The following is a 24888-nucleotide window of genomic DNA, read 5'->3' on the forward strand; positions in this document are numbered from 1 at the left end:
TGTCTCCGGCCCTGGACTCACCCACCTACTGTCCACCCCCCCCCCACCCAAGGACCCGAAGGAAGCATGCGGAATACTACCTGCAGGTTTTATTTTAAATCAAATCACCACCGGGCGCAGCCTATTTATAAAACAGAGACACGATCTGCCTTGGCAGGAACTGGGACTTTACTAGAGCACTGAACAGCTCCCGGCGCTCTGTTGATGCTCTACAATACATTTAAATAGGTTGCCTCCCACACAAAGGTGGCTGGAAGGAAAACGGGATAGAAAACCGAGCCGGTTTTCATTCCGAGATGGACCACTCGGGTCCTGTTTCACTTCTCTGTCTCTCAGATGGGGTATGATTTCAGGAACAATCAAGGTGTTTTTCTTTTACAGTTAGCAAAGCAGCAATTCCTGTCTAACACTTTCACAAGTGGATGTTGGGACGAGAGTAAGCAGCGTAGCCAAGCGTCTTGCTGTGTGATCTCGGGCACATCACCTCAGTTCCTCTACGGGGGAAAATAATGGCACGGGGCAAGGTCTCTAAACATCCACTCGGCCCGAGAGCGGTCTGGCTTCCCAGGTCGGAAACTTCCAAAGAAGAAAAAGTGAAAACAGAAGACAGACCGGAAGCCAGCTGGGCAGTCCCATCATCCAGCACAAGGAGCTGCGAGGTGCGTGGGCGGATGGTCACCCGCAGTAGATTGTTGTCCCCCGTCGTCCAACCCCCTCCCTGGAAGAGGCTCATACATCTCTACCCTTGCCGTGCGACACCTTGCAGAGAGAATAATGTTGCCCTGTTTCCCGGACAACAGGTTCGTCCACGTGGCCTGGTTTGGCCACTGAACACAGCAGAAATGATATATGCGCCATCTGATTTTGAAGAGTTTTTGAGTGCTTCTGAGCCCTCTTGCTCTTTTCCCTAGGTCATGAGGATGGCGGGGGGGGGGGGGGGGTCTACTGAAGGCATCACGGATCTCCAAATGAGACGACGTAGGATCGCAGCCAAAGAGCTGCCCGCGACATATCTATGGGAATAAGAAACACACTTTTCCTATTACGAGCCACCAAAGTGTTGGGGTGGCTGTCTCACCCACAGAAAGCTGACCCGTCCGGCACCCACCACTGGGCCATGTGTGATAAATACCCGAAGGACGACCAGGGCTGCTCGGCTACCCTGTACTCTTAGAATGGACGCTTCTGGCTGCAGCAGCTTTATAATTTAGATACCACCATGGACGCCAGAAATACACAACTATTCAAATATGTAACACCGGCTGCCTCCCGCAGGAATTTGGGGGTGGGCGTGACGTTGCCATCATGGCTGTGCCCTCAATTCACCATGTATCTAAATTCCCTTAGGCCCGCAGGAAGCCTTGACCCTCTCCCTGGAGCCAAGTCACGCAACCCCTGAAATCTCGTGGCAGTCCTCCATTCAGAGAGGTCTGTGCTTATTTTTCTTGTGGCTGTTCACCTAATGAAAACACGGGATTTAGAAATTCCTCAAAGAACAAATAGATCCTCTAGGCCAGGATGAGAAACACTGCCTTCAGTGATCTGAAAGAAAGGTCCCTTCCAACTCTGAAATAGGTCAATCTTAAAGCATTATCTAACCTGGACAGGATTTTCCTCCCCATCTCACGGGTGGATATCCTATTTATTAGGGGCACACATCAACCGGATGCAGCAAATTAGGGCAGAAAGACGGATGAATTTTCCAAATGAACTGACAAGATAATTTAGGGAAAATGAATATGGTTATCAGGCAAACCTGTCCCGACTTAGCAGACTTTGTTCAGAAAGTAATGTGTGTTCCTTTAAGGGGGGGGGGGAGGAGTCAGAGAACTAATTAGATTTACAATCTGTGAACATCGTCAAAATAAAGAGTTCAAATCTATTTTTTTCACTCCTGTACAGCCTGAGGGCAATAGCCAGAAGAAATTACTATTAAGGGTGAGTAATGCAAAAGAGATTGTGTGCGAATTTCAATCTGAAACGTGCGAATTTAATATACAACTGCGAATTAAGAAGCGCCTTTTGATTTACGAAGTAGGCTTGGTTCATGCTTGGAACAAAGTTCTGTCCCGTAGACGATTCCAAGATGGACTAACGGACCGCACGTGCACCTGGAAAAACAAGGGGGGATTTCGTAGCACTGGGAAGACACTGGGGCCGCAGAGCTGTCTCGTCACCCGCGGCACGTAAAAATCAAACCACCGAGGGGAACACTGTTGCTTGTGTCTCTGTGGCCCGCCGTGGCCCGGGCCAGCCGCCATCCCGCTAGAGAAAGCAGGCAACGCAGTTTGTCAACCACCAGGAATCACAAGAAGGTGATTTGGAGCCACGCAAAAATCAAGGAGATTTGTGTTTATTCAGGCCATGTCCATAGACGAGACACCCGGTTCTTCTGCTCTAGATTTTCTGCTGAGCAGCCGATTTCAAATCCAAGCTTCGCCATTACCCTGCAGCGAACGTGTTTCTTCGGGTCAGTGTTCCTCAGGACGGTTTTGCTTAAGGGGTCACAGTGAGGAAAGGAAACCTTCTTCTAGGATTACAGATTCTCATTGCCCACTGGGGATGTTCTCACAGTGTACAAAGCACAGGAGGCAATGATCATATCGCTCCCTACCCTCACAGAGTGTTAAAGAACTTGCTCTAATAAAAGGGAACCGTCACTCTGATACAAGTCAAGAGGAAGGCGATGATCGTTACCTCTACCTGGATTAGTATTCCTTCCCTCGCCACCTGCCGAACTCCTCTTCATGCTTCAAAACATGGCTGACATCACCTCCTCTGTGAAGCCTTCTTTGTCCTTTTCCTCCTCCACACCACTGTCATCGGTGCCACATACTGTCATCGGTGCATAGAATTCTGTGATGGTTTGTTTCAGGGCTTTCTCTAGCAGGTCAAGTTCCTTCAGGCAGGGATTCTACCCAGAATCTGCTGGACATTCGAAACTTGGAATGATTTAATGAAGGTCTAAGTAGACTTACGTAAATAATCTTAGTTAAGATTCAAATTAACATGCATGAAAAAATAAATCTTGCTTAGATCCCCTAGGCCCCCTTCCTGCAGGATCCCTCAGGCGTTACGTAGAAAACGTCTCTGAACAGGGAAACCCTTGGAAAGCTCCGCTTTATGGAACCGGAGACCTTCTGACATCATGTAACACCTTTCCTTCCTTGTGAAAAGCCGGTGGGCCAACGAACTACCACTCCAGTCTGTGATTCTTAAGCAAGGCACACAGGCCCTGTGCGACCCTCTAGAAGGCACGTCTCTAACTACAGTAAGAGAAACATCGCATCGCTCGTAAATTCCCTCTTTGTTGAGAAATTATGCTTACTTTTCTGTTTCTGTCGTAAATAGCGAGAAATGTGACCGTGTGCTAAATGAGGCAAGAGAGTTCTAATTGGGTTCTACCGCTAAACTCCAGTTTTTGGATCAGGGAAGGTATTAGAAGAAGTGAGAACAGAACCCTCTCTTCCTCCTCCCTCTACCACCTTTGCTTAAAAAAAAAAAAAAAAATAACCAAATAGTTTTCACAAATACCTGGCAAAACACTTCTATGGACACATGCCTACAACCACTAGGTAAGCCATGCCAGTGCTGGGGGCCAGAACCTTTTGGGCAATTAAAAGAATCTCACCTTTGGTAAAAAGCTGAAAACAGTGTGGGCAACTGCCTGCATAGAGCTCACCCTGTATTGGACAGGGAATTAAGGGGTAGTGCGACACTTCGGTCGATTTCTGGTATCTTTAGATTTCTGCTCCGCTGCAGAAAAGTACCCGTGTAAGAGAAGAGAGTGGCCCCTAATTTTGACAGATCCCCAACGGCCGTTCACCCCGAGTCAAAAATGGCTGGATGCAAATCAATGTGACCCTATTCACCGTGACTGGCAGGGGTTAGGAACGTTATTCGTCATCGCATCTACTTAGTTCAGAGGGACTGACAAACAGCCAGCCTGGGCATCCAGGGCTGCCTTGCGCGTGGAGGAAAGAGAAAAAACTGACACAAAATAAAAATAGCTAACCAGCGGTGTGCTCCAGGGGGCGTGCGGAGGAAGCCCCTGACTTGTAATTACGTTTGCTGGCTTCTGTGGCATAAATAGGCCCGCGGAGGCCAACTCCAAGCTATGCGTGGTTAAAAGGCTTGCCCCTTCCCTTAAAATTCAGCGATCGGCTCCGGGAGAGCCTGCCAGGGGCCAGCGCAGCACGGCGGCTCACGTTTCCTGAGGGCTCACTGCGGTGCCAGAAACTGATAAGCCCTTTAGACTCAGGATCTCATTTGTCCTCCCGGCAGTCCTCTATGTCCTCACAATACCACGCCTCTCGCGACCCGGCAGACGGACCCCTTGTGTAAACAGCTGGTAGATCTCCAGCCAGAGAGCAGGAGTGAGGCTTTGACCAGAGCGCACACAGCGCAAGTTAAGACGGGACATCTGTGGCGCGCGGCAGTCTTGGCCTGGTCACAGGAGTACACGCGGATTCCTTCCCTTTGAAAACGCCAGATCCTCCCTCTTCGGTTCTCCCTTCTAGCCGGGACTCTCATAGCTTAGCACTTTTCTGTTAGTAACTAGGAATCTCTGCTCTACTCTCGCTTCTCCCTTCAACAGTTCCATTGGCATTCGATGGAAGGGTCCTCGTCCTCCTCCCCCAGCGAGGAGAGGCCGCAGGCCGCTGCCTCGGGCGGCTGGCGGCTCTGGAAGCGTCCCACGCGGATAAAAGGAGAGCCGCAACAACCTGGCGCCTCTGCGGGGCAAGTTTTGCACAGAAGCTGGAGGAACGGTTGTGCAGGTTGTGCACTGACAAGTGAAAAGGAAGAAATGGGCAGTGACATTCACATGGTATCTAGAAGACAGGCATTCTTTGAAGACTGGGAGAGGAAAACTCACAACAGGAATGAAACTTGTCCCAAGGTGTTCAAGCGCGATCACGTCCAGACAGAGCAGAATGGGGGACACTATGGGAGGGGCTGACAGAACCAGGATTCCTGGGCACACAGGGAGCAGGGAGGCAGGCAGAACGAAGACCCAGGTCTCGACCTCGAGTAGGGGCTTCCACTCTTCCGTGATTTTGTTGCCAAAAACACTGAGTCTCTTATTAAAAACTCTAATATGTGCAACTTAAACTTGAAAGAATTTTCCTATTTGTTTAAACATCTTCCAAATGAAGCGAGTGGTTCACAGGTTTGGCCAAAGGTAAATGAAAACTTCTGCATAGTGAGCATGAATTTTAATCATTTTTAATAACGCTCCTGACTTAGAGTTGCAGTCAATGATTTACTTCTTCCACTTGGATCTATCCACTTTTGTGAAGTAACCTTTTCACGACAACAGTCATTAAAACTAAGCAGTGAAATACATTATAAATCACTGTACCCAGTGAGGCGAAAGTTAAAGTTAAAAAAAAGAATGAGGTGTATTTAATCTCGTGGCTCTCAGTACAAACACTCTTCATAATTTCTAGAGGGCATTTTTGTACCAACAAAATTATTTGGCAATGTTTTCATATTTTCGGTCTCTCTAAATTTTCTAATGTCGTGAACATTGTTATAAATTGCACACAAAAACCACTGTAAATTACAAATGTTCTGCAAGCTATCAATACAGTCAGGGTGGAAAACTCACAAATCACTTCTTGATGGAGAGGCATCGCCACAGAAGTTTGCAGAACACTGTCCCAGGTCACCAGTGACAATGGCCAGCACAGTCCTGTCCTAGGAGTCGTATGAAATGAGATGGAGTCATGACTGACTTCTAGGCCAAAGGCTTTTGGGAGACAGAAACACAAGCACTGACTAACTTGATTTCTATACATATTGCTTTATGTGTAAGCATATTTCCTTTCTAAGTAATTATCACATAGAAAAATATAAGGTAAAAGGTAAAAATATCCCCTCATGTAAGAGGTTTCTCATTTTGGTTTGAATTTTTAAAAAGTAGGTGTTAATTCTTAAAAGGAATTCATCTATCATAATGCTTTTTCATAAAATATTAAGAGTTCATTTACAGCACAAACTGGCAAGATATAGAAGAAATTGGTATGCCCTGAAAAGTACAGAAAAGATGTTTTTCATCCCACATTAAACACTTCAGGGAGAAAATGACAGTTTCCACCAAAAACAGGAACTAAAGAGGTGATTTCTTGCAATTAGCAAATATGTGTTTCATGCAATTCTCTGATGAGAACCCAAGAAAATGGTACCTTTCTTTGAATGTGAATATTTCCGAATATGGCTTCTAGCTGCCTCAAACGACCTCCATTCCTCTGGTGCTGCGTTTCAGCAAATCATTCCCAGAGTCACTCTGCTGTATGACATTCTGTCCAATTAGCTGTCAGCCTTCTACCTTCACTGCAAGGACCTTACTTTTCCGAAGAAGACTTCATACAATCACCCCACCCCGTTGAATTAAAAACCACACAAAAAGCTGTGCTCACAGCCCGACTGCTGGGCCACACAAACCCGGTGAACGAAATCTCAGGTGGGGAACATTTCTGAAGAGACATGAGAACAATTACAGTCATTTCACGATCAGTTATTAATTTAATCCAGAATACAGCAAAGTCTTGCTTGAATTTTTAAGTATAGGTAAAAACAAACAAAAAAGGTAATCTATAAGAATGTAAGCATTTTATGAATGTACGCGTGTATATTTGAATATGTACACATATTCATCAGTTACATGACGGACCCCCCAAAACAGTTCATTTTGTTTGCCATGTCTGATCGACCCACATTTGTCACCTGTGCTATGAATTCGGGAAGGCAGTATAGAACGCCAGTGCACTGTGTTTTCAAGAAAGCACACTGCTATTTATTACAAACTCTTTGCAGAGGCCTGCTTTGAAGAGAAACAAATTAAGCCAGTTCTTTCAGTAAAGGCAGAACAACTTATTACACTAAATTCAGAACTAGCTTAGATTTTGAAATACGGGCTCTGCATTGTAAACCGAAATTTCATCCACATTTATCTTTGGAGGAAAAAAGTTTTGATTGGGGAAAAGGCTTTTAAAGGCTGACGGAATTCATGACAAGGGTTCCTAAGGCTGCTTGGAAACCAAATTGTTCTTAAAAAATAACTTTGATGAGTTAAGTGTAAATGAATCAGAAACATATGGATTAAATTTCCCTTAAAATACACAAGGGCTTGAAAATTAGAGGAAGTGTGCCTGGTAAAGTACATTTGAGAAATGTTACAAAACATGTTTCAAAATGTTTGAAAAATAACTTGAGGTATTTTACAAATTGCAAACGAGGCTTAATTCATTCATCTCTAATTACATAATAATTACTAACACTATAGTTTAAGATTTATGTTCTGTAATACAGTAGTCATACCATGATTAGTTATTTGTCTAAAGAAGCTACTCAAGATGTGCTAATTGGAAACATCCTGAACGTTCAGAAGTAAACTCAGCTCTGGGGTAGTGCTTCAAATACAGACCCCAACCCCAGGGCCAGCTCTCCTGGTAACCGACGGTGACCATACACACAGCTAATGACTCTGGAGCTGTCATCCAGTGGGCAGAACACTGTCAGGGATCTTATTAACCGATGGAGTTGGTGGTCTAAATATAATTTGTGGAACCTCTTAGAATGACTGGCCCATATAATAAAGCCTGTCCTGAAAATCAAGAAGGTGTATATTTATATACACCTACAGCAAATAACAGGGACATTCTCCAATTCACTTTAATCCCACAACACAAGAGCCTAAAAGTCTCCTGGCAAAACAGCATCATAGGAAACAGAAGGTAACAGTGACTAATAACCTCAGAAAAATGAGTGAGTGTAACATTTATTTCAAGAATTGAGTACTTTTAGGGGTGCCTGGGTGGCTCAGTCGGTTAAGCGTCCAACTTCAGCTCAGGTCATGATCTCACGGTTTATGGGTTCAAGCCCCGAGTTGGGCTCTGTGCTGACAGCTCAGAGCCTGGAGCCCGCTTCGGATTCTGTGTCTCCCTCTCTCTCTGCCCCTCCCCTGCTCATTCTCTCTCTCTCTCTCTCTCTCTCTCTCTCTCAAAGAATAAATAGACATTACAAATTTTTTAAAAAGAAAAGAATTGAGTACTTTTGCATTTACACTGTTGAAAGTAATCTTGGACTATGGCAAAGAAATAGGTTGTGGAGCTAAACTGACCTAAGTCCATTCCTTCCTCTGCTTCTTAGGGGCCAAATGACTAGAGCAAGTCACTTTATAAATCTCAGTTTCCTCTTCTGCAAAAAGAGAGTAACAGTAAATCTTAGAGCTAATGCACAGATTTAATAAAACAATAAAGGTAAGGTAAAGTGTCTAGCACATAGCAAACGTTATAAACGTTAGTGCCAATCTATGGTGTCAGTTTATCTCCTATTTCTTATTTTTAACCATCATTAACTTGGGTGAATAGTCTCCACTGCTATGCTTCAGAGGCTTAAAGGTCCTCAGGAAACATCTTGCTTGCTTGCTTTACAGCTTATCTGTAGCATTCTCTCAGATCAAAAATAGATACAAGTGCTACTTCCCCGTTCAAAATGTGACCTTGAATACACATCAGAACATTTCTCTGCGTTCTGGTCTTTCACCTATAACACGAGGGGACTGGACCGAGTCATTTGCTCCCAATTTCAGGTCTCAGCACCCTGGGTTGCTGCTGAGTGCCTCTCAGAAGTTGCGTGAAAGGTCCACAGAAGATCTCAGGAAACTCACAATTAGAGAAGAGTTGGCCATGAGACTTTTCTGATCATGAAGAGGATAGGAAGTAGCCAGTGAACACCGTCCTGGTGTGACAGGGGCCGTGGTGGCGAGCAAGGAGCCAGACGCATCCCACGTGAATCCCCGTGTCTGTCTGGGCCAGCTGTATCTGCCTGAGGTCACGTCCAGCCAGGGAAGGAAGAGAGCACGCAGGTAGTTGCCTCCAGAATCCGAGCCTGAATTGACAGCCCACGTTGCCTTTCCGGCTATCCATTTGCAAGGCGGCAGCTGACGCTGGCCGGGCGATACTTACGCCTCCCCCCGCGGTTCCCAACTCAGTCCTGCCTCCACTGGGCAAACACCCCAACATTCAAGTACGCTCCGCCACGTCAGCCAATCCGTACGACACATCACGAGGCAGCATCGGAAACACGTACTGGAGAAAGTAGCAAGGACCAAAGGGAGTGGGAAGGCCCTAGCCACAAATGTTCCCTATTCTTTTGTCCCATTTACCTAATTCTTTTCTGGAGAGCCTGTAATAGAGCAAATCCTCAGCAATGGTCACAGCAAGAAGCCGGGTGGGGTTGTGCGATTAAAGGGACGCTGGGCGCCTTCCAGCTAGAACTACGTGACAGCATAATCAGGCATAAACATCTACTTCGCCCTTGGGTCTGCCAGGAACACCTCTGGGCACCAAAGATAAAGCTAAGAAGGCCACACACAGCCTAGGGAAATGACACACAGCACCAGAGCTCAGAGACCGCAGCTCCCTACTAGTCCTCATCCCCAGCTGGCTGTCCTCCTGAAGTTACCCGTAATTCTAACAAGCCTAACGACTCTTTCACTGGGTTCACTACAGACTGGGGGCAGGACCTGGAAGAGGAATAGAGGTTGTCAGTCTGATAACAGAAGAGTAAAAATGCTGTTAAGAGCAAACGCCAAAACTCAAAGGCCAGTGAGCGACAGACAGAAAAACGCTGCTACTTCGCCCCCCCCCCCCCCACCAGCTGCTGGGGGTAGCACGTCTTCAGGATGACCTCGAATCACAAAGCAAAGGTGAAGTTCAAGTTCTCTGTTACAAACTCGGAGAACAAGTGTGATACATTTTGGCAAGGTTTCGATAAAAGCCAACTGAAAATAGGTAAGCATATGAGGAGATGCGTGCCCTGTCACTACAGAACTGGGAATGACGACGGTAATGTTATACTGGGACACGCTTTTCAGAGAGGCAAAATCACAACACTGACAACACCAGATGCCGGAGAGGATGTGGGACGACCGGAACGCTCACGTGCTGCGGCTGGGGACGCAAACTGGGACAGCTCGCGTGGAATATGGTTTGGCAGCTTCTTACGAAATGAAACATACTCTTTAGCACATATTCCAGCCACTGCATTCCTAGGTATTTACTCAAATGAGTTGAAAACTGACGCCACGCAAAGACCTGTACATGAATGCTTTTAGTAGTTTATAGCGATTTCTTAAGCTTGGAAGCAACCAAGATGTCCTTCAAACAAACTGGAATATCCATGTAACATCTGTGTTAGCCCATGTTAGTTAAAAAGAAATGAACTATCACGCCACAAAAAGACACGGAGGAACCTTAAGTGCATATTGTTAAGTAACAGTGTGATTCTGACTATAGAACATTCTGGAAATGGCGAAGTGCAGAGACAGTTAAAAAAAATCAGTGCTGGCCAGAGGAGCGGGGCTGGGGAAAGATGAACAGTCAGAGCCAGGAGGATTTTTAGGGCACTGAAACTATTCTGTATGATCCGGTGATGGTGGATATATGACATTATACTGTTATCAAAACCCACGCAACTGTACCACACAGAGTGAACTTTAATGTACGCTGTGTACTTTAGTAATTATGTAATAATAACGTATCAATATTGATTCAAGTAACAAATGTATTATGCTAAAGCAAGATATTCATAAAAGGGGCTTGAAGCATTGCGGGGCGGGGGAGGGAGCAAAGCAGGGAGGAAGAACTCTCCCCACTGTTGAATTTCTCGGTAAACCTAAATTGCTCAAAAAAATAAAGTCCATGAATTAAAAAATGGAGGGGGATTCATAAAATAAGATACAGTCATCTGGAAAAGTCACCATACGAAATATCCATTTTACAGTGGCGTCCTATAAATAAGGCAAGTATATTTATTAAACCAGTTAGAATTAATTGAAAAGTCTCTCTCATCTTCATCAACCCTGAAATCAGTAATATAACGCGTGGCAAACGGAAGAGGTCAGGTTTACCATATGTGATCTTTTAAGAACTGATACTTGGAAAAGTCATTTCTTACTAGTGAAAGGTTTCTTGCTCTCATTAACGGCAGTAAGTGCAGCAGTGACCACAGATCAAATATGAACCACAAAGAAAACACCAACAAGCAACACTCTAGAGATTTATTACCCTATCGTAACCTATGCACAGAGACAACTAAGCTCATGAGACCAGCAAAGTAGCAGCACAGAATGTAAGGAAAAGCACGTTTAATAAATACAATTTAGAAACATCTTTTTCTTTAAATTAGGGTCAAAATACTGAGACAAACACTGAGACAAAATTCGTAACCATACATAAACCGTCTTAACGTGTAATGATTCCCTGGGAACTGTCCCCACACAACGGTACCTGAAGTCGATGCCCTGTTGCCGTATCAACACGTGAACAGACGTGTGTCCGCTTTTGTGTGTTTTCAGAAAACACATGTGGGTTCTTAGAAAGTGGACACAGGAACGGTTAGGTTCCAAGATTTTTCATGTCATCACATTACTTTGCGTTTATGAAGCCACGAGAAAAGAGGGGGATGTGTGTTGTGTTTGAAACTGCTTGTTGAAATGAAACACATCCCAATAATGAAGCCATACCAAAAAGAGAATTAAGATAATCCAGACATGTCACAGAGGCTTAATTTGGAATAGACGGTTTTGCAAAAGCAAGTATGTTAAATAAAAACTTCAAGATTTAAAAAAAGGCAGCGGGAAAAGGGCAGGAGGAGAGAAAAGGAAGTACTTGAAGAAACAAGTCTGCATAGATGATGAACAGAATTTAAATATGGTTTCAGTTCATTTCCTCCTAAAACTAAGCCTGGGTAACTGAGGTAGACTCTGGAAGTAACAAGTGCAAAGATTCAGGTTTTCCAAAGGGCAATATTTAGTCATCTCAGAGGTTGTCAAACAAAAGTGCGTTTTATAGTCTTGAACACAAAATCAAATGGGAGCCCGCTTATTGGAAGAAAACCTCTACGCTAATTCCCTATTTGTTGTGCCAAATTCCCAAAGGTATAAAAACCTACACACTGCTGGGGACAAAGCAGTACCTAGTTGATTTATAGACATAAATGAAATAAGGTTGATCAAGAAATAAGAATGGGAAAATAAAACGAATAAGTGACATTACCTTAATAGTTTTCCTTTTTTTTTTTATTAATAAATCACTTGGAAATTTAGAAATACCATAGAGCTAAAGAGTTGTCCAGAGCCAAAAAAAAACCTAATAAATATTTCAAGAATTATTGTTAATCTTTGAATGTTTAAAAATGTATCTATTATCTTAGGGATTTTATTTTTAACGTACTCCCACAGTTTCCACATTAAGAAACAAAATTAAAAGCAAATGTCCTTGGGGGCGCCTGGGTGGCTCATTCGGTTAAAAGCATCCTACTTCAGCTCAGGTCATGATCTCACAGTTTGTGGGTTGGATCCTCTGTCTCCTTCCCTCTCTGCCCCTCCCCTGCTCACGTGCTCTCTCTTAAAAATAAATAAATGTTTTTAAAAAAAGCAAATGTCCTTAAAAACTAAATAAATAAGTATGAAAAGCCCAATTTGAAGGCATAAATAGATAAATATAGTAATTATAATGGAGTTTCTAGCTTTCTCTGCAAAAATAAGTAGTGGAGATGAGAATATAACATTTGGGGCTCACGTACTTTTGTTCCCTAACAAGCCCTCCAACTGTAATTCCTATTCTTTTCTGTTAAGACAGATTTTTAGACTCACATAAATATTATGTGCATCACAGATTAAGTGGTATGTAAAAAATATACAATCGAAACAGTTAAGGAACAAAAGTTACAAAAAAAATGTTAAAAGAATAATTACTACTGTTTCACGCAACTTAATGTGGCCCTTTCTCGGAAAAGGCCAGAAAATATCCTTAACACTTTATGCCTGTCACACAGGATACAAGCTAAGGTGATTTATCACTTATGATGAAAGAAAGAGTGGGGCCCTACTATTACACAAAAAAGATGCAATAATCAAGATTAACACTTAAGAAGCCAAAGCCCACACAAGGTGAAAATACCTGCCTAAGCCCTTCACTCTAGCTGCAGTCAGAGTGGGGGAGAGTGACACATAATTATGCCAACGGGCTCCTGTTTTACAATTCCCATCATAGATTCAAGAGTGTACATATAAGAAACCTCCAAGGCAAGGGTTAACAGCAACTCAAGCTGTGCAAAACCTACAGAATATCAATAACTTTGTGTTCAGAGGAGTCAGGTACATTAGCCAAGTGGCAGAGTGACAGTCACATTATAAATCTGGGCTGCTAACGCACATTTTATTCTTGACGTGGTTGTATGTTTGTTCATCGGAGATTCACCAGATATTTGCTCGCCCCCTTTTTGAGTAATTAGTGGGTTCAGCCTATACTTTGACAGTCAAATATCGCATCATAAAAACTGTAATCTCAGGGGCTCAACTGAAGCCCATAATTATGCAGCTAGACCACATGTTTCCTGTTCCAAGCTGTCTTGGTAGTTCAGAAGATAGAAGTCCAAGCCCAAAGCGTGTTTTTGATCATTCTAGAATTTCTACACCGCTACTGACTAGAAGATAAAAGTCTGTGATACCGTCTATTTTCCTGCTTCGATTTCTAGAAGGTTTCAGCCTACAGTTAAAAGCCATTTATCTGGCGCATTTCATCAACACAAATTTCCTTTAAAAAATAAAGTGATTGTGAGAGCAAAATGTTCACAATAAACACGGAACGTGCATACACAATTACACGGGTACGTGTTTACCGTAAACATGAACTTTAGGAAATGATTCATGAAAATAGCCAGATCTATAATAGTGACCTTGTTCAAACAAATTTCTTATTTTGAAACATTTAAAGGAAAAAGAGAAACACCTGTAAATATTATCTTTCCAAAGCACAGACAGATTACTGCGCCTCTCCTTTTATGATGTGGACTCATCTCATTAGTTGGAGCCAGAAGCCACACGGTGTAATTATACAAAGGGCCCAGAGTCAGTACTGCACGACAACTTGGCCCAACTCTGTAAGCCACAGAGCTCCCCCTCCAAGGGTCTTGTACACAGTAAGCAACCAGTGCAAGGTGGCTGAGCAAAGGGACTATCTGATCAGGTATGTGCAAGACAGAATTGCACAAAACTCAGTCCTAACATCACTTTGTTGCAGAGCCCAAAGCACTCACGTTTTCAGATGAAGTAAAGGAACCACATCCTTCTAATTTGATAATGCGACACAGAAAAAAAGCAAAAGACAACAATTTTCTCATTCTGGGTAAGGCAACACCCTGTCTTGCAATAAAGACAGTGGACATACGATGTACAGTAAAGGCCGGATAGAAGACCTGGGGAAGCTCCTTGGGATCCTTTAAGGGGTTTAAGAAATACAAAGCATTGGGGCGCCTGGGTGGCTCAGTCAGTTGAGCGTCCAACTTCGGCTCAGGCCATGATCTCACGATTCATGAGTTCAAGCCCCGCATTGGGCTCTCGGCTGGCAGCCCAGAGCCCGCTTCAGGTCCTCTGCCCCCCACCCCCCACCACCCCCGGTCTATCCGCCCCTCTCCCACTCACTCTCTCGCAAAGATAAACAATGAACATTAAAAAAAAAAAAAAAAGAAAAAACAAATACAAAGCATTTGCCATCCACTGACAGAGCAAAATGAGAAATGAGGGAAATAAAAAAGCACAGCTGACTCTCAACAAAGCAGATAAGCTTCCAGGAAGCTTGAGTGTCCAAATACTACTTAACTGATAGTTTTTTAAAAATCACGATCACCATGCTATTATCCGTGAAGAATTTTAAAAAGAAGAAGAAATACATACCAACACGAATAACACAAAACCTAGAAAAAGGGTCTAACTAGTCAACCAAAATAGAAGTTTTAGCAATCAAAACACAAATGTTTTAACGACTGCCCCTAGGACTTCAGGGGGAAAAAAATATGTTACTAGATGGCAACTGTTTGCAAGATTATCTTAGTGTGATCATTTATTTCTTTATTTTAAAAGGTCATGAATAAAAGAAAACTTATTTCAATTTTTTAAATGAATTAAATAAAAAAGAGTTAAAATAAAATTACGACGCCTTATGATTTTAACTCTTATAATCTATACCTCAGGGAAGCAGGGGGTAATTTATAGCATTCTATAAAATACTGGAGTTTAGAATCAGACTTAAGTTATCTGAAAATTATGCAATTCTTAGTAGGGGGAAAAAAATCTCTTAAAGCAAGATACTAAGAGGGTTTTTTTGTTACGTATCTAAAAAGTTCTATTATTTTTAGTTTTAAACCAGTGGCTGCTCTCCAAAATTGAGAATTCAAGATCTCATCAAATACAAATTTTAAAAAGCATCACCATTAAAGCATAGGCTGCCCAACCAAAATGGGATAAATGTAATTTAAAACAACTAACACCAGGATATTTTACTTGTGATTAGACACATCTACTTTCTGGCCTCTTTTGACCGTGACATGTGCATGTCAGATTTCTATCCTAATCTTATCCTAATGTACACTGTGGTGTACAAGTTCTCAACCTAGACAAGGAATAATTCTAACATTTTCAAATGAACATCATTCATTATGTACAATGTTATTGTGTTAAACAAGCTATCTGGATAATTATAACGATTTTTGTTTTGTTTTGCATTAGCCACAAAAGAGTGGACTTGTTTCGAACACCCACGTATTTATTTAGTATATGAAAGTCAAGTTCAGCAAAAATCAAACATTGCTAGAGCTGAGGAAAGTAAAGGTCTTATCTATTTGAATGTATTGAAAGAAAAGCGAAAACAAACCCAGAAGTCTAGAATGAAGAAATGGATCTGATCCAATCACTACATTCTTCCCATCCTTCCAACGTGAAATGTTAAGTACCAGCAAAAAATACTGAAGCCCAGAGACACCACCTGACAAAACATCTCAAAGACCACGAGGCATGAGGATATGTAAAGCTGAAGAAATGATGAGATGGCTAACAGAAGAAATGGTGGGGGGAGGAAGGGTTAAAATTCAACCATATGATAGACGGCAACAGTAAGAGTTGAATTCTAAAGGTTTAACTAACGAGTTCATTATTTAATTCCAAACTCTCGTTTTTAACAACGAACGAGGAATTTGACACAAACGCAGTGTCGCTGTTACAAGTCAACGTATCTAGGTCCCTCGTGTTCAGAGCAAAGAATAGAGGAAAACAAAGCAAAAAAACCCAACAGACGCACGTGAGAAAAAGAGGTCCCTCTAAACCTTTTGTAAACAAGTTTCTACAAGAGCACGCGGAGCGCTTCCTTCGGCCTCCCCGACACCTTGGTTTGGATGTGCACTATTCACATGTGCACATGTGGATACCAGCGCAAAGCCAGGTGGTGGAGACTACCAGGCTCTCTATGTAAGCTCTTCTCATTTCTCAACTACGGTTATACTCTCGGTGGTTTGGGTTTTTTGTTTTTTGTTTTTTTTCCTGTAAGGGAAAAATCTCTCCAATGAGAAGTTTTAAACCTGTTTTTAAAAAAAACTGCAGGGAATTTCTTCACATTTTATAAGTAAAAATACCAGAAATGAAAGAGCTGACAGAAATTCAAGCAGATCCAAATTCAACCATCCATTTTTCATACTTCTCCAAGTCTGCAGCAGAGACAGACTTAGCAATTTTCTTAAGAGCCAATTCAAAGTCTCCTTTGGTAACAGGCATCTGAAGTTCCTCTTTAGAAAGTGCACGGATCTCTTCTGGACCTAAGCCATTGATTCGCCGTCTCATTGCCATTAAAGAGGCATCCCTAAAAACATACAAAATCAGTGAATACATACTGATGTAAATGTTTTAAACACTTTCAACTGTAAGAAAGTTAACACCAAATATTCAAAAGATCATTTTCTATGTTTTTACGATGCTGCTCAGAATTTCCCATTTTAGAGCTATCTGAGGGTACAAGAAAGGTTAAAACAGGATGTAAATGACTTAAACAAAAAATGTACTATTAATGAATCCAAAAAGTCTAGCTTAGGCTCAGCTAGTACCAAATTTCCTTTTCCTCACTTGCTCTTCAAAGACAGCCAAGAAAGTGAGGAAACAGAAGTGAATTGTGAACTACTGAATTGCATACTTGAAAATGAACACGTGGCTAAGGTTAACATAATTCAAATCTTACACCAGTTTGTCTATAACCTAATTAGAGGAGGTAAAGCCAGGAAACTCCTTCTTTGGAACATGAATGTATCTACATATAGTGGATGTGGAATTCTCCACATGGAGCATTGCTGGGCTACTCAAGGGATAAAATCTAGCTCTTCCAGATCTTATTTTCAGCTCCACTCTGATCAACTGTAAATTATTATCAAGGTTTAGAAGAGGCAGATAATGCTCACAAAAAAGCTAATAGGAAGCCAACCCAACCAAAACTGCAAAATTTTATATATTTTATTATAGTGATACTAGAAACTACTGTGAGATTATGTGCCGCTAAACTTAGACGCTCATGAAAAATACTAGTATACAGAGTGAGAAACAACAGATGTTATAGTTTTAAAGAAAGGCTACTGATGTCAATTTCAGTACAGTTAAGAAGGTGACAACTAAAAGAAAATCCTGTTGGGGCGCCTGGGTAGCTCAGTGGATTGAGTGTCTGGCTTCGGCTCCCGTCACGATCTCACGGTCCGTGGGTTCGTGCCCCACATCGGGCTTGCTTGCTGTCAGCCTGTCGGCACGGACCCCCTTTCTGATCCTCTGTCTCCCGCTCTGCTCCTCCCCCACTTGCACTCTCCCCTCCCCCCCCCAAATAAAGGAAAATCCTCTTCTTTGAGTGATGTAAATTGTCTATAAATTATTATGTCACTAAATTGAAAGGGAAATATGTAATATATACTTATATAACATAAGTATGTATTTCCCAGCTTAAAAGGATTGAGTGATGTGAATTATCTACAAATTATGATGTCACTAAATTATGATGTTACTAAATATATAAGTATATATTATATATTTCCCAGCTTAAATTGATCAAATTTGCTTGCTCTTCTGCATGTGGTAAAATACTACTAACCAAAACGAAATATTATTTTATGTTGACGCAGCAAGGCTCCAATTTAGGGCTAAACTGACCTTAGCTTGTCAAAATCATTATTACCAAGTAAAATTTCTTAAAAACCAAAGACAGAAAAGGTGACCATATTGTTATATATTTATTCATCTGACAATGACCAATGAAGCTATGTAAAAAAAAAAAAAAAAAAGAAAGAAAAAAGAAGACAAATGAGAAACCATTTCAAGGAAATGGACTGCTGCTTTCACGTCAAAGGTTTTAATAACTACACTGACTTTAAGACCAGTCCTCATGTCAAATCTATACCTAATATCTAAAAGTCACAGACTATTAAAAAAAAAAAATACCTGCAAACATTCGTTATATCAGCACCAGAATAGCCCTCAATCTTTTCTGCTATATCTTCCAGCTGAATGTCAGGATCCAGTTCAACCTCACGAAGATTGATCTTCAGAAGCTCAGTTCTTCCTTTTGCTGTTAAAAGATTTTTTTGTTGTTACTGTTAGATGTTTTACTTTACAAGTCATTTTGATGAGAAATCGCATATCAACATTTGGGAAAAGAAAGAGACTAATGCAAAAAGGAGTCGATAACTTGAGTTCACCTAGTATCACCAACTCATTGCCTGACTCAGAATTATTTAACTTCCTATGTGCCTTGGCTCAATAACTAAAAATTGAAACAAAACTCAGAGTTTTGAATACAGATTGTGAAATATAGGAAATACAATGACTTCAGAGTAAATATTCTTAAGATACAAACACATATATTCAAGAAGTTGTGAAGAAGATTGTGAAATGCAGATTTGAAAACAAAGGGTCTGGGGCGCCTGGGTGGCGCAGTCGGTTAAGCGTCCGACTTCAGCTCAGGTCACGATCTCGCATTCAGTGAGTTCGAGCCCCACGTCGGGCTCTGGGCTGACAGCTCGGAGCCTGGTGCCTGCTTCCGATTCTGTGTCTCCCTCTCTCTCTGCCCCTCCCTCGTTCATGCTCTGTCTCTCTCTGTCTCAAAAATAAAATAAAAAAAAAAAAAAAAAAGAAAACAAAGGGTCTGTGATCCCTCATGAAAAATAAAATCCTTATTAAAAATAAAATCATTAATAGTCAACATTAATATTCAAGTACCAGACATTCTTTTAGTAAAACAACATTTGGCCTAGTTTTATAAAACTATAGACTACGTGGACTAACTCCTGTGAATCACTTTGCTCACCTTTTAGTGTGATATAGAAAAGATTTCCTATGATAGAGGAAATCGGCAATCGTCGCAAAAAACATATTAATGTATTTTTACTTGGAGAGCTTGCCCACAGACATCTAATGTTCCAGTACGATGGGAATGTGTATTGTGTAAGCTCTAATGAAGTACAGAATTATTTAAATAACCAATCATGCTCGCTTTTTTTACCATCAGTTTTAGTGGCGAATTCGCTATTTAATACAGCACACTAAGAGAATGCAAACTTAGGTTGGATCTGGCTTTCTACTATTTCCTGATATATCAAATTAAATTTAATTTTCTCCAACTTTTCTTTTGAAAAGTTTAGATTTATTTTAAATCTACAGTTTAAAAACAAATCAATGAACACCCATTTATCTTCCATCTAGACTCATCAATTGTCAACATTTTGCCATTATCACTCCCTTCTCCTCCTCCCCACTGCTTTCTGAATTGGGAGCTAGCTGTAGGCAATCACACTTCATCTTAAATTCTTCAGCATGTACATCCTAAGAACAAAGGTATCCATTCAACTATCACACTTGCCAGGAAATTTAACATTGGTACATCAGAATCATCTAATAGACAATCCAGATTAAAATGTCCCCATTTTCCCCAAGACTTTATAACTTTCTTAAAAACCATCACACGTTGTATTTAGTTATCTCTTTAGTCTTCTCGCTTATCTCTTTAGTCTTCTTTAATCTAAAGCAGTTCCCCAATGTTTGTTTTGTATTTCATGACATTGACAATTCCTCCAAATGATCATACAGCATATAAAAATGCTTTTGCATTCCAGTAAAGACCACAACAATTTTGTTTGTGGATCTGAACAGTCAGATACTGAAATGTTTATGGCAATGGAAAGAAACAAGAACAACTAAGACAGTCTGGAAAAACAGTAAGATGGGAGGAACTGCTCTATCAGAATTTAAGACTTATTACAAAGCATTAGGACTCAGGTAAATAGATCAATGATACAGAATAGGGAGCCTAGAAGTAGATCAAAGCATACACTATGGATACCTGATTTATGACACAGGTGGTTCCAGCAGTGGGAGAAAGGATCCCAGAACTGCTATTTACTGGGGGGGGGGGGGGGGGGGGGGATGAAATTGGGTCCTACCTCGTACCATACATAAAAATCAGTGCCAGATATATTACTACCCTAAACATAAAATGCAAAAATTATGAGCATCTTAAAAGATAAAACAGGAAATATCTTAATGACTTCAGAGTGAATATTCTTAAGACATATATATATATATATATATATATATATATATATATATCTCCAGAAAGTTGACCATAAAGGAAAAGATTGATAAACTGACCACATTAAAATTAAGAACTCTAATTCATCAAAAGACTCTCTAAATAGAGTGAAAACACACAAGCTACAGAGTTTGAGAAGATATTTACAATGTATATAAGTAACAAAGTTCTTATATCCAGAATATTTAAAGAACTCCTACAAAAACTAAAAAAAGATCAGACCACCTAATTAAGAAAAATGGGCAAAAGACTTGAACAGATATATAACAACAAAACCCAAGTGGCTAATAAATAAAGGAAAATATATTCAAATTACAGTAAAACCTTGGAATGTAAGTAACTTGTTCTGTGAGCGTTCCGCAAGACGAGCAAACATTTCTAATAAATTTGGACTTGATAAACGAGCGACGTCTTGCAAAACGAGCAGTACGTGACACCAAATGTCACAGGATCACAACTGAGCCAATGGTTCTGGAAATTCGCTTTGATATACAAGTGCTTTGGATTACAAGCAGGTTTCCAGAACGAATTATGCCCATAAACCAAGGCTTTACTGTATTTAATAATGAAGAGAATAAAAATTAAACCACAGTGAGATAGCACTGCACACCAAGAGGCTGGTATAAACGAAAAAGGCCGAGGTTTTGGAAAATACTAGGTTTTGGAAAAATGGGAAGCCATAGGAACTCTCACACCTTGCGGGTAGAAGTCTAAAGTGCAACAACCACTTGGGAAGACAGATAGGATTTATCGACTATTGTTCCAGCTATGTAGCCTGACCCGCAATTCGCTGCAAGGATGGAATGCGGCCTCTTAACCTAAGGAAGCTTAGACGTTTTCACCATGATACAAGTATAAAAATATTCATAGCAGCGCTGTTCATAATTGCCTAAAACTGGAAAGAACCAAAATGTCCACCAAATAATATGATGGATAATCGTGGTACAATCACACAATGGATATCACAGGCCGAATTGTGTCCCTCCTACTAAAGTATTATGTGGAAGCCCTGACCTTCAATACTTCAGAATGTGACTGTATTTGGAGATAGGGCCTTTAAAGAGGTAATTAAAGTAAAAACGAGGTCATATGGGTGGGCCCTAATCCAGTCTGACTGGTATCTTTATAAGAAGAGGAAATTAGGAGGGGCGCCTGGGTGGCTCAGTCGGTTGAGCGGCCGACTTCGGCTCAGGTCACGATCTCGCGGTCCGTGAGTTCGAGCCCCGAGTCAGGCTCTGGGCTGATGGCTCAGAGCCTGGAGCCTGTTTCCGATTCTGTGTCTCCCTCTCTCTCTGCCCCTCCCCCGTTCATGCTCTGTCTCTCTCTGTCTCAAAAATAAATAAAGGTTAAAAAAAAAATTTAAAAAAAAAAAAAAAAAAAAAGAAGAGGAAATTAGGAAACAACCCACACACGCACGTGCACACACGGAGGAAGACCACCTGAAGACACTGGAAGAAAATGGCCACCTACAGGCCAAGGAAAGAGGCTCCAGAATGAAATAACACCTTGCTTGACCTTGGACTTGTAGCCTGAGAAAATAAATTTCTGTTTAAGCCACCCCGTCCGTGGTACTTTGTTGTGGCATACCTTGCTGACTGATACAATGGAATGCGATACGCAACAAAAATGAACAGCATCTAGAAATCGTAATATGGATGAATCTTAAAAATGTACTGGAGCCAAAGAAGCAAACTACAGAGGAACACAATCAGTGTGATTCCATTTAAGTTTAAAAAAAAAAAAAAAAAAAAAAAAAGGTTAAACGTTGGGGATATATTATTAGGCGAGAAAATGATAAGGGAAAAAACCAGAGTATTTCCATAAAAGGAATAACAGTGATTACCAGTAGGGGGCAAGAAGGGAGCTGCGCTAGGGAAAGAACATACTGGGGGCTTCTGAAGTCTGATAACGTTCTATTTCTTGAGCTACAGAGGTAGTTATCTGCCTGTTTGCCAATTATTGGATAGATTGAACTAAATCTTAATACGCTTCCATTGTGAGTTCTATTTCTCACTCACACAAAGTAAGACAAGAGCAAAGCAACGCAAAGAGCAGCCACAGTGGAAAGAGAACCAAGCACGCATTATCTGGGATTGCCAGAAAAAAAGAGTGTGACCAGGCAATCTTTACCTCCAGAATTCCTTAACTTGGAAGTAAGGAGGCTCCTTATCTTTGTCCATCCCCAGCCAGCCGGCCCATCACTTGAGGTATGGGGCCAAAGAAGTCCTGTACTCAGGTGGTCAGCCAGAGGGGGGTGGGGAAAATAGGGAGGGGCAGGAAGCTCCCAGGTCTGCTGCTACACAAAGTGGCGGTGCTCCCGATGCCTCCATAAGAACTCCAAAGTGTGACTTCACAGTGCTCCACACACAACGTGTTAGTGTGAATGTTAGTGAACAAAGATCACTTTGCTCTTTTGGTCCTGATACTAGAATTCATTGTATTTGGAAATCAGAATGTTTAACTGCAGCCTGCCCTAAGAACTCAAAAGCCAAGTTTAATATACTGTATTATCCCATAGAAAGAAAGCTCCAGACAGTCACCTTAAATGAACTCTGGAGCATAAGCCAGTACTGAAGCCGTAGTTGGAAGCATCCTTTTCCCTCGTAACTATAATTTGGGGAAAGTGACTTCTAATTCTGCTTGTATCAGTGGTTTGTTAGAAGGTTCCAAGTAGGATTTATCAGCTCTATAAAACTGTATGAATGATATTTAATAACCTTGTGAAAGGATTTAACAAATAATTAATAGGTTAATAGTCAAGAACCACCAACACTACATAACCAAGTTAATATACACTCCAAATTTAAATAAACATTGTTAAAAGGATCATACACTTCTTGTGATAACAACTTCCCTGAGCACACTTGGAGGTCCAGTGCAGAAGAACACGAGTGCACACTCTGGGGCCAGACCGCCTGGGTTCACTGCCCTGCTCTGCCTCACTGGGTAGGATACTTAACCTCTCGGTGCCTCAGTTTCCTCACATGTCAAATAAAGATAAGAACAGAATCTACCACATAAGACTGTTGTGAGGGGGAAATGGGTTGATAGATGTAAAGCCTGGCCCACAGTCAGCACTCAAAAAACTGTTCATTGCCCCCGCACCCACCCACCACCACCATCAGTCAATCGACAAACAAGATTAGAGGGAGACAGAGAAAACCCAGATCCCTTCTATTAAGGAACATCTGGGAGACAGATAACCCAGGGAAGTGAAGTCTACACAAGGGAGCCCGGCCAGGCCAAAAGAAGCCTTCACAGAATGAGTATGCTTTAATGCCAACTTTGAAAAACCAATCATTTTTTTTTAAGTTTTATGTAAGTAATCTCTACAGCCAATGTGGGGCTCGAACGTACAACCCTGAGATCAAGAGTCGTATGCTGTACTGACTGAGCCAGCCAGGTGCCCCAATAAAATTTAAATAGAGTGGAAAAGGGAGAAAATCTGGAAATGGGAGTACCATAAATAATGACATGGAAGTAGAAAGAAGCACATATATTTACCAGAGGCGGGGAGGGAGGATGGTAAGTAGAAAAGTACAAAAGAGGACTGAGAAACACAAACAGACAGATATAAATAAGATAATAAATAAATAATAAATAAATAAATAAATAAATATAAATAAGACAGATATAAATAAGACAGATAAGAACTTATGGTAAACACACACACACGCACACACGCACAATAAACAAAGAACTCTGACCCTGATGCGATGGAAAATTAGACTCCGCTCTAAGAGACTCTATGGTGCTTTAATGATTTAGGGAGGTTATTCTAAAAGCAAAATATAATTAAATGAAAGGGGCTGAAAAAGGGAGTTCATCAAGCTGATCAGGCGGTTGCTGCCATAACTTAGATGCATAAAGTGAAGGGAGAGACTTGTGTAAGGCCAAGCTCCCCCTGGGCCTGCTGTTGTGCCTTTTGTTAACTACGGCAGGTCGTACTTCCCCAGGATGGCTGCGAGAGTCTCTCTCATCCCACACGCGCTTCTGCGGTGCGGTCTTGATGCTCTCCCACCCAGAGGTAGTCTAATTCCCACCTCGTGAAAATGGGTGGGCTTGTAAATGCTTCAACCCAGGGTACAGGAGAAGGGACACTGTATGACCGGTGAGGCTAGGTTATAAAAGGCGACGCCCCTAGCGGAACGTCTGGAGCCACGGCCACCACGTATGAAATCGGACTGTCTTGAAGCCACCGCGCCCGAAGCAGCCTGGGCCAAGGGAACGACCAGAGGCAACACGAAAGTGCTCCAGCAAGACAGCTGCAGCCGGGGCCTCCGGGTGGCTTGGGTATTATCCGGTCTCATTGTGTTACTTTTCGCCTTTTCCAACTAAAACTTTACTTTCATAGGTTGCTTGTGTTCATAAAATGTCCTCCAACTCCCTTTTACTTTCATACAATCTCTTCTTCCCGTTAATTTTACCCTAG

General features: G+C 41.7%; 1 protein-coding gene across 3 annotated transcripts in view; it reads right to left on the minus strand.

Moving 5' to 3' along the window:
• Positions 1–14885: 14885 nt before the first annotated feature.
• Positions 14886–24888, minus strand: part of KATNAL1 (katanin catalytic subunit A1 like 1) — an 87319-nt gene continuing 77316 nt past the window's right edge. For all 3 annotated transcript variants that reach the window (XM_047871190.1, XM_047871195.1, XM_047871200.1), the window contains exons 10-11: positions 18311–18437; positions 14886–16700 (exon numbers count right to left, since the gene is read on the minus strand). In XM_047871190.1, the coding sequence (XP_047727146.1) occupies positions 16502–16700; positions 18311–18437 (326 nt within the window). In that variant the 3' untranslated portion in view covers positions 14886–16501. The remainder of the gene's footprint in view (positions 16701–18310; positions 18438–24888) is intronic.

This window comes from Prionailurus viverrinus, chromosome A1, assembly GCF_022837055.1.
Source record: "Prionailurus viverrinus isolate Anna chromosome A1, UM_Priviv_1.0, whole genome shotgun sequence".
In the NCBI taxonomy this organism is placed as follows: domain Eukaryota; kingdom Metazoa; phylum Chordata; class Mammalia; order Carnivora; family Felidae; genus Prionailurus; species Prionailurus viverrinus.